The 9,714-nt window shown below is 41.1% G+C and overlaps 1 protein-coding gene across 1 annotated transcript in view; it reads right to left on the bottom strand.

Moving 5' to 3' along the window:
* Window positions 1-368: 368 nt before the first annotated feature.
* EPHA4 (EPH receptor A4) overlaps window positions 369-9,714 on the bottom strand; it is a 102,296-nt gene continuing 92,950 nt past the window's right edge. Inside the window, exons 12-17 of the mRNA XM_082487402.1 lie at window positions 9,591-9,652; window positions 8,845-9,054; window positions 6,165-6,314; window positions 3,542-3,735; window positions 872-1,027; window positions 369-589 (exon numbers count right to left, since the gene is read on the bottom strand). Coding sequence (XP_082343528.1) covers window positions 475-589; window positions 872-1,027; window positions 3,542-3,735; window positions 6,165-6,314; window positions 8,845-9,054; window positions 9,591-9,652 — 887 coding nt within the window. The 3' untranslated portion in view covers window positions 369-474. The remainder of the gene's footprint in view (window positions 590-871; window positions 1,028-3,541; window positions 3,736-6,164; window positions 6,315-8,844; window positions 9,055-9,590; window positions 9,653-9,714) is intronic.

The raw sequence follows: 9,714 nt of genomic DNA, 5'->3' as shown, positions 1-9,714 counted from the left end.
GTGATGCATCAAGTCTGCAAAAAATATCCTAGGGCAGATTCTTCATTCCAGTGACAGATGCACAACGGTGGTTTCACCCACAAATAAAACACTATGGTTGTAATCCTACGGGTCATAAGGAGAAGGAAAGTAATTCTGTTTTTAAGCACAGTATCTGGCAGCAAACATAGCATCAAAACTTGAATGTGACTTTATATTTATATAGATACATGTATTTTACATATCGTTGATCAACAGAGAAGTATGTTCCAAGAAACAATTTGTTCCAGGTCTGGTTTAAAATGACGCCTTGTCATTTCTGGAGGCCTCCCTCCCAACACACACGCTCGGTTTCCGCAATCTGTACATCAAGCAATGCTGCAGATCTTTATTTCGACGGGCGAGGAGACGAAGTAAAAAAAGTGCAGTTCTTCAATTAAAGTGCATGGATGAGGTAAACTAATTTCAAGAGTTTTGAGTTTATTCAGTACTGGCTCAGACGGGAACCATCCTGCCGTGCATCTGTTGCATTTGGGTGCGCATCGCTTGAACGCTGCTCAAGATCTTGTTCTGGTGAGTGATGGCAGTGATCCCGATCCTTGCCAGGTCACTGTGGAAAGCAAGAGAAGAAGCAGGGGGCTGAGAACCGTGGATGCAGAGAAAAATAGTAAGAGTCAACCGCGAGCAACATAGCGAAAGCAAGGCAGATGTACAGAAATGTTTAACTAAATAAGTCAAGGCACTGTGGAAGCATTTTAAAGTTATCCTCCATCCAAATGAAAGGCATTCCATTCCTTTAATGAGTGTAATGATATGCAGCACAAAGCAAAAGAGGACGATTAAATCCAGATTTGCCAGTTGGGTTTTTTTTGTTTTATCACTGAGTACTTACTCCTGGTTCATATGCACCACAGCCTCTAGGGTGGTATAGCCAGCAGCTGTGAAGTTATCCTTGTATCGCTCCATTTTAATGGCTTGGAGCCAGTCACCGACAGAAACAACCGCCGAGAACTCAGGGGAGCTGGGATCCAGCAGGGCTGTGCTTGGTCTGGATGCCAAACAGTGAGAGGACAGAGAAATGGTGTCAGCTGGATCATGAATCGCAAACCAAAGCTTGGTCTCTGCAACAATTATCCTCAGCGATTAGGAAAGTAAGGGCAAGACGTTGTGCCCAGCCAAACTGGTGGCTCTTTGCACAGTAACAGAGATCAATGCAAGAAACTTAACAAAATGCAAAGTAATAGGCCAATTTTTGCTAAGAATTAATTTGACTTTAGGTTTCTAGTTTTTATTTCAGATCTAATTTGAACCACAATGCTGCTTACAATTTTCACCTCAGGTGCAACCGAGATCACAGAAAATGCTTTTACTTCAAAAACCGAAGAAGATGGCAATGCTGGGAGGCACTCAGCCTACTGGGTCTGTATCTCACAGGCAGCAATGCAAAACCTTGCCAGTCCTGCATGTGTCTGACCTCAGCTCAGCAACTATAGAAACACTACTGAAGTATGCGCAAAGGAACCCGGAGCTCACAACCTGCCAGACTGGTTTGGAGGGCAAAACTCAGGGCGGGTTCAGATAAATCCTGTTTCTAGCCAGGTTCGCAGGCGAACTCAGTGCATTCAACCAAACTGAGGACAGCAGGGAGTTAATCCCCTCTTTAATCAATCCATTCCTGACCTGCGCGTGTGCCAGGAGTGGTGGGAATCATGCAAGCTTTGATCTTTGTTTGCACTGTGGAATGTGCTTCTCATTCTCCCTCGCACAGATTTGCGAATAATTATTTTTACAAAATTTGCTTCTCTTATTAATATCTCATTTATTATTTCATGTATATCGTAAATCACAGTTTCATTAAACCATTATAAATTACTACTATCTATCTAACCAAAACAATTATCATTTAGAAATCTATTTAAAAATGAACATCATCAAAGATTAGGTGTGCAATAGCATAGTTATGTTTCGCCTAAGGCACCGCGTACACGCTGGTAATACTTGGTACTACTCTTTTACTGCACTGTCTAACACAAGACCAATGATGGCAACCTAATGTTATATAATTATGCTTCACGTATAAAGTCATTTAATATATTCATAATGTTTATACGCGTATTTGAAATACATATTCCAAAGAGAAGAAAAATAAAGATCTATAAATAGCCATGAACATGAAATGACCAGCCAGACTCAGGCTATTAACTTACAAACACACACAAAATGACCTTGAAAGGGTTACTAACTTTTGTAAGATCTATATATTTTCAAAGAGCACCTATAAATCGGAAAGAAAGAAAAACGGGGGAGTTCATACTGTGATTCTCAAATCAAATTATCACAGCAGATCCTATTGTGATTCTTACCATGTAAATTATTTAAGCCTTGAGGATAGATATATTTTTGCCAGGCTACCAGTGCAATTAGGGCAATCTGGAAGATATGTGATGATAGTGGCCTCACAGGGTTAATAATCCCTCTTTTGATAATATACATTGTAAGCAAGAGTCACAAAGGGACCTACAAGTTTAATAACGAAAATAGCTTTTTCCAGGGTGGTGTTCTGTTGGAGGCTGAATCAGAACCTCTATTACTCCTTCACTGATTCAAGATGCTTAATTTTTTATTGCCCGATTGATATTTTTGTACCTTCCCTTCTATTGAAAAGTATTTTCCCATTATTTTCCTCCTCTTTCTTTTCTTTTAAGCTTTTTTCCATATTTGCTGTAAGCAAATTTACCTGACAAAGCAAAGACGGTTGAAAAAAATAGAACAAACCTGGTGTAAATTAGTAAAGCTCCTATTATTTCAGCAGTGTTTCACCAGTTTAACAAACTGCTGATCTGTCCCAACAAAGGTACTTTGGTTTTACCCTACAACTCTGGGAGTTTCCTTCCTACTGCGCTTCTTTTGCACGTATCATGCTCAGCAAAGAAAACAAAACACAAATGTAATGTGGGATCGGTGGAGACATGAAACTGGCATTCCACAAAATTAAATTCAAATTCACATAAAAATTAATCCACACCTTCCCAATGCCCGCAAGGCATTGGCTGTAATGTCGTAACGCTCATTTGCAAATCCTACACAAATCTAGGGTTTATAAAACTTGATGATGTACTTTTCCTGCAGAAAACCACATCACTCCTGTGAGCTACACTGCATTAAGACTACCTGTTCAAGCCCTTTCACTAGGGAGGGGAGAGGGAAAAGACGCATAAAACTTTGTCTTCAAACGGAGCTTGCCTGCATCAGAACTTTTTCAGGACATGCTTAAGACTGTGCTATAAAAGCGGTCAGCGCTGGTGTGATGCAGCAACAGCTCTGCTCATTCGATTTTCCTTCTCACAGAGCCAGGAGAGTCTGGGGTGCCCAGCAGGGCTCAGCGGTGTGCCAGCACGACCCCTCTGCTCTCTCGCACGGTGCAGTGTCTGCTGTGCAGTCTGGCACTGCAGAGCTACAGAGCACGCTGTAATCCCAGCGCAGAGGCTTGGGTGACTTGCAGCTTTGCCTGTCATCTCCACTGTGCTCCCTCGTACATCACCATTACTAAAGCACAGCTGACCTGGAGCTCTCGCTGCCTGTCCTCTTCAGGCTGTTGGGGTTGCGGATGAGTTTGTCCAGCATGTTGACAATCTGTCCAAATTTAGGCCTGTCACTGCGTTCCTTCTGCCAGCAGTCTAACATCAGCTGATGGAGAGCAATGGGGCAGTCCATCGGGGGTGGCAGCCGATACCCTTCCTCAATGGCTTTAATAACCTATAAATGGCACAATTAGGAAGACATTAGAGAACATCAGACACTACTCACATCTACCAGCTGAGTATCATTTATCCTAGGGCGATCCAAAGTATGGAAACAAATCCACAATTAAGTGAAACAACATGGAAAATTGCACTCAGACTCAGGCCGTTGGTGGTCTCAGAACTGTCATTTCTCCTCAGCAATTCAAAACTAAAAGGCTACAGCATCCAAAGGAGACATCAGATGCAGCAGAGCAATGTATCACAAAAGAGCATATGGGATACAGGGAGGACAGAACAGCCCAGGTTAGAATTAAGCAACTATCCTTGTTGGACAGAGGGCTGGAGAAGACAAAGATTTTCCGTAGAGCTGTAATATCAGTCAGTTTTGGGTGCGATATGTTGAAGACAAAATTTTCCCCATCAGTTTTAGGGTACCGCAGATCACCCCCTGCTCCTGGGCCAGCTCATCTCTGTCAGTAATACAGGCCTTGCAGAGAACCTGCTCTCTAACCACGGCGCGCTCTGAACCAAGAACTGCAGAGATGAGAACTCTTTTGTGCGGTTTTATCAAGAAAGTTACAGAATTCCAACACAGCGGCTTGAGCATGCATTTTGTATTTAATAGAAAGCAGAAAAACTCACAAGCTGAAGTCACTTCAAACCCTCCAAAAAAGGGCTCCAGAGCTCAGTATTCTGATGGCTTCTTAGCTCTCTCAGGAGAACGGGACGTGACCAGGACTCAATTCTGGTATGACAGGGACGTGACCCAGAAGCCTTCAGATCTTAATTAATCGATATGACACTGCTGGCAGGATTCACCATGAGACTAGAGACCAGGAGTGCACAGAGACTGAATTGGACTAAATTCCCTCGTTCTGGTCTTGTCCAATTAGTGGCTAAAAACCACCGGGAGGACAGGGCGAGATATATGCTTGCACTGTTAGCAGCTTTTCAGTGACCACAAACAAAGTGGCTCTCACTACTCCGGAAAGTATGAAGATCCTTTTGATTTCTCTGATTCAACAGACACAGAGAACAATTTGAAACCCACTTCTGCTTTGTTGTGAAAAGCACTGCTCTCACCATCGTTAAGGAGAAAAAACCGGTACGTCTATGCCACGTTCTAAAAAGAGGATGCAAAGAGAGTAATACTGGCTCTCACTGTCCTGTTCAAGCCAGCTTTTCAGCATGGACTGGCGCCACACGTTAGCAGTGTACACCAGCCGAACATGCTAGCTCTGCATTTGTTGCACTGAGCTCCACTGTGCTGTGTAGACATGCCCGATATAACTGAGACACATCTGGTGTTTTATTTTCTTGCTAAGTCTTGATGACTTCCTGTTAGCAAAGGAAGGCAAGACTGGGTGCCAGAAGAGACATTTCACATCAGAAGGAAATTAAAATTATATCCCCCGTTTAGATTAAATGCCAGCCGCATCTAGACACTCTTTGAAAATGTTCAGCTCTACATAAGAAAGCAGATGACTTGTAAAATGACTTAACCACTCCCATGACCATACATTCAGATTAACATTTTCTTCTTCCTCTGTATATGTTTGTAAATCCCCTGGGAAAAGAATTATGGATAATCTACGCCTCATTTTCACTGGGATTTTTTTTTTAATTATTTAATAAAAATTCTATTAGCAAAAGCTCTTATTAGCATTATTATTAAATACTCCTGTGGAACAGCAGCCATTGTGCATGCTCCCTCTTGGAATACACTGAAGTAGTCCAGATGGTACGGTTAAACAGGACATGCATAATTTAAGAATGGTCATTTAGGAAAGCTGCTTTTTAATGTCCTCAGGGGGCAGCTCTGCAATTGTCACAAGGATGCTCTGCTGACTGATAATCAGAATTGGGTTTCATATGTGTTGTTTTATATATCCTACAAGAAATAAAATCATCTGGAAGAATTACAAGCATACTGGGGCTTGAAGAATTAACTACTAATAGGAAGCCCCATTAAATTCAAATGGTTTTTTTTAAAGACTTTCAATAAAGTTGAGATTTAATATCAACATTCAAATCTTCTTTCTCTTGACAGTATTATGATCTCACAGTTTAAATATATTCGTTTCCCTTTCCTCCATTCTTCTTTCTTACTTTAACTGCTTATACTTTTCCTAAAATTAAAAAAAAAAAAAAAAAAAAAAAAAAGGGAAAAAAGATACATGCACAAGTTGCAGACCCCAAGAGAGAATCCCCTATTCCCTGACCATAGACCAGGCTTGAAATATTCAAGGAAGTCTTAGTTCCAGAGGGGTTCCCTGAGAAAACAGGAATCCACCACCCATGATATCCTTTTAAAACCTGGAGCATATAGCGATTGACATATAGCAATTGACACAGAAACACATCAGCAGAGATCTAAGGACAAAGATAAAGGCATGGGGGAAAGGGAGAGAAAAGGAAAAGGAAGTTCAGAAGGAGACTCACATCTTGATTGGACATATCCCAGTAAGGTCTTTCTCCATAGGACATCACTTCCCACATGACGATACCGTAGCTCCACACATCACTAGCTGATGTAAATTTACGGTAGGCAATTGCCTCTGGTGCAGTCCACCTGATGGGGATCTTGCCACCCTGTCACAAATAAAAGAAAGCACAGACTAGTGAGTCACTGACCCAGTAATGTGCGTGGCTGACACTGTTCCACACTGCCATGAAAAATACAAAATGGTTTTCTGTACGCAATTCCAGAATCCTTCTTAAAAAGGCATCCACTTTCTCTTTTTCCTGCCATAAAACTGTCAGATCCAACCAGGAGGCAATGCTGCCCATCTGTTTTCTTTAGTCACAAGGAGGCGAACCAGTAAATTGTTAAATGTATTTTTATCAGCCCTCTAAGAGATCTCTGCTTAGGGCTATGCTGAAGCATGAGAACAAGCCAGGGGTTTTACAAAGTATATATTAGAGATTTAGTTGACAAAACAAATAAGTACATGCTGTTAATTACTATTTCCTTGCTTGCCTGTCTGACCTGTTTGGCCTGTTTCAGAAAAATGGGATTAAAAACGTTTTGCTTTTCAAAAAGGTAAAATAAAGAGAGGATAAACTGGGAAGATTTATGAATACTGTGGTGTTTCCCATGGGCAATACCCCAACTCCTACCAGAGATGTGAGACAGCAAGCAAGCCTCTGGGCTCTCCCAGTCCCTGTGGGAAGAGTTCAACACCAGACCGTGGTACAAGGCTGCTTTTGATACCTGTTGGAGAGAGCTGCCTCTTGTTACAATACTCCTTTTAAAACAAATAAAAACACTTGGGCATCTCATTTGGGCCACTGAGGTCCTGCACTGTTTTAAAAGGAACTCAATCCACCCTGTTTATCTGATTCTGTCTTAGCTGAGTGATCCCAGGCCAGGGATTTCTCCTTTTGTTTATGCTAATATGCAAGGTGTTTTTAATTGAGCTTTTGGTTTCCTGCAGTTCCATCTGGGGAACGATTTAAGCAGAACAAAGTTTTTACGGTTTTTTCATTTGCTTTTATGCTTTTTTGATTATTTTGGTAGGTTTCTTCTCAGCAATCTTCTAGATAGTTTTTACCCGTAACTGAGTGCAGCGTGTGCATACTTAATAGCTTGTTGTTGTAATATCTCTCTCAAGTGTTTAATACGGACTTGTTCCAAAGCCAAGTGCAATCAAAAGGGGTCCTTCTCCTGGCTTCTTTGGCCTTTGCATCAGACCCTTTGCGAATCAGGTTGTAGCAGTACGTGCCTTGTGCGGCTATAGGACGCTCTCGCTTTAATGAGTTATACTACTAATGGGGAGCAGAACACCCCATTCTCAAAAAAGGGATGCTTTAAATATTGCATACTATTGTATCTTCTCTGGTTATGAAAAAGCTCTATTCCTCCTTTCAGACACAGATGCACGGACGTTGTTTATACACGGTTGTCATTCTAAAAATTGTCAATAAGCTCTTTTTATTTAACTGCTCGTGTACAGTGGAGTTCATCCAAATTTTCCTGATCCTTCATTACTGATACCAAATGAAGACAATGCACTGTAAAGCAAATGTCATTGATTCCCTGTAGTTTACTCTTGAGAGCAAACATAATACTATATCTCCACTCACTAAATACAAAGGGAAGCTTTTCAATCATTTCTGTCTTGCCCTTGTGTGTTTGTCTAAACTTTGATTTCCCCAAATACAGACCTCTGCTTCTGCCTCTTCCACTTGCCACCCTTACAAGTGAGAAATATGAAGGCTGGCCAGCATTTGATACTACATGAGTCTATCCTTCCCTGTAATGAACTGTGAATCCATTAAAGGATGAGTGTTGGGATTAAACTGCAAAATCTGAGTGCTGCAAACAAACTCTGCACTAGGGAGAACAGATGGAGAATGGCAGATATTTAAAAACGAAGAAAATAAGCAATTAAAAAAGGAGACTTTATAAACTCTGACTTTTTTTTTTCTTCATGCACATGTTAATTACAGAGGTATTGGTACAAATGCGGGTAATGATCGGGATGTTGTTTTGTGGCCTGAAGTACTCGCTTGCATTAGTAGTATTCCACATGCAGCATATTAAAATGGCTTTAGCAAAATTAGATAACAGTGGGATGCTGAAATATAGATAAAATGAGAAAGAAACAAAAAATGGGAATGCAGGCCTCACACTTTTACACTTTTCCCAGTCCAAATTATTTAGGTCAAATTCATGACTAGCTTTGTGATAGGAAAAAGTGGATGTATCTTTTTTTTTTCTTTTGGTGGCACATCTACACTTGCTGTATCAAACCTCAGCAGGACTAGCCACTTGAAAATCATTATGCATGTCTGTAGAAAGCAGAAGGAATAGAAACCCAAGCTCTAATTTCTGGCATCAGATTCCTGTCACGTACTCTAGCTCACTGAAGGAACCAGAGGAATACATGGGTCACATCCTCAGAGAAGAAATACTGATGTAGGCACTGATGTAGCAATAACACTACATCAATTTATACGAGCTATGGTGTCTCGGCCAATGTTTACTTTTAGGTTGTGACATAGGTTTTCACTTGTGACTGAGATTATTTTAAAACAAACCATTGTCACCTCCCACGCAGTCAGACAAAACCAATCCATAGGCAAGAAAACCCACTGGACATTTTCTTTCCCTCCTTACCCGTGTGGTATAAGCTGCTTCAGGGTCGTCTTCCAGGACGCGGGACATGCCGAAGTCAGACACTTTGCAGACCAAGTTGCTGTTGACTAGTATGTTTCGGGCAGCTAGATCCCGATGCACATAGCTCATGTCAGACAGATACTTCATTCCTGAGCCAATGCCACGCAGCATCCCCACCAACTGGATGACTGTAAATCTGCCATCGTTCTTCTGCATATGGGGAAAGGAAGAAAATCACAGAGCATTAAGCTAAAAGCTACATTATCGCCATTGCTGAAATTGGCAAAGAGCACATCTCTGGATTCCCATCTTCTCCCAAATAAAATGCGATGTTATTTCCTCACTCTCCTGACTACTGTCTATAATTCACCAGTAAAGTAAAAACCCAGAGGTTCCGTCACAGCTTCCAGTGATGCAGTATCCAGTTTGCAGTGAATCTGGTTTTAATGAGTCTATAGCATTGCAATGCTTTCAAAAATGGAGCAAATCAGAACTGTTCCCATTAAACATGGATTCTTTAAGACCCTGCTATTTTAAATAGTACACTTATTCTGTATTCTTCCGCTCTACATTTATTTTGGGTTTTGATAGGAGCAACACTAGAAAACAGGATTTCCCAAGTACAAACATAATTTCTCTTAAAATGCAAATCTTCAGTATCTTTCTGCAAAAGAGAACCAGAATGAAAACCAGAAAATGTTTCCCAGTATAAAATCTCCTTAGCTTATTATGAAGAAATCACCTACCCTGAGGAAGGCATCCAAGGAGCCATTCTCCATGTACTCGGTTATGATCATTACCGGTTTACCTAGAGTTCGCAGAAAGAAAAACACAATTCCTTGATGAACACCGATGTTAATGGGATAAAAA

This window comes from Vanellus vanellus (assembly GCF_965231255.1).
Source record: "Vanellus vanellus genome assembly, chromosome: 8".
NCBI lineage: Eukaryota > Metazoa > Chordata > Aves > Charadriiformes > Charadriidae > Vanellus > Vanellus vanellus.
This window is presented reverse-complemented; position numbering and strand designations above follow the sequence as displayed.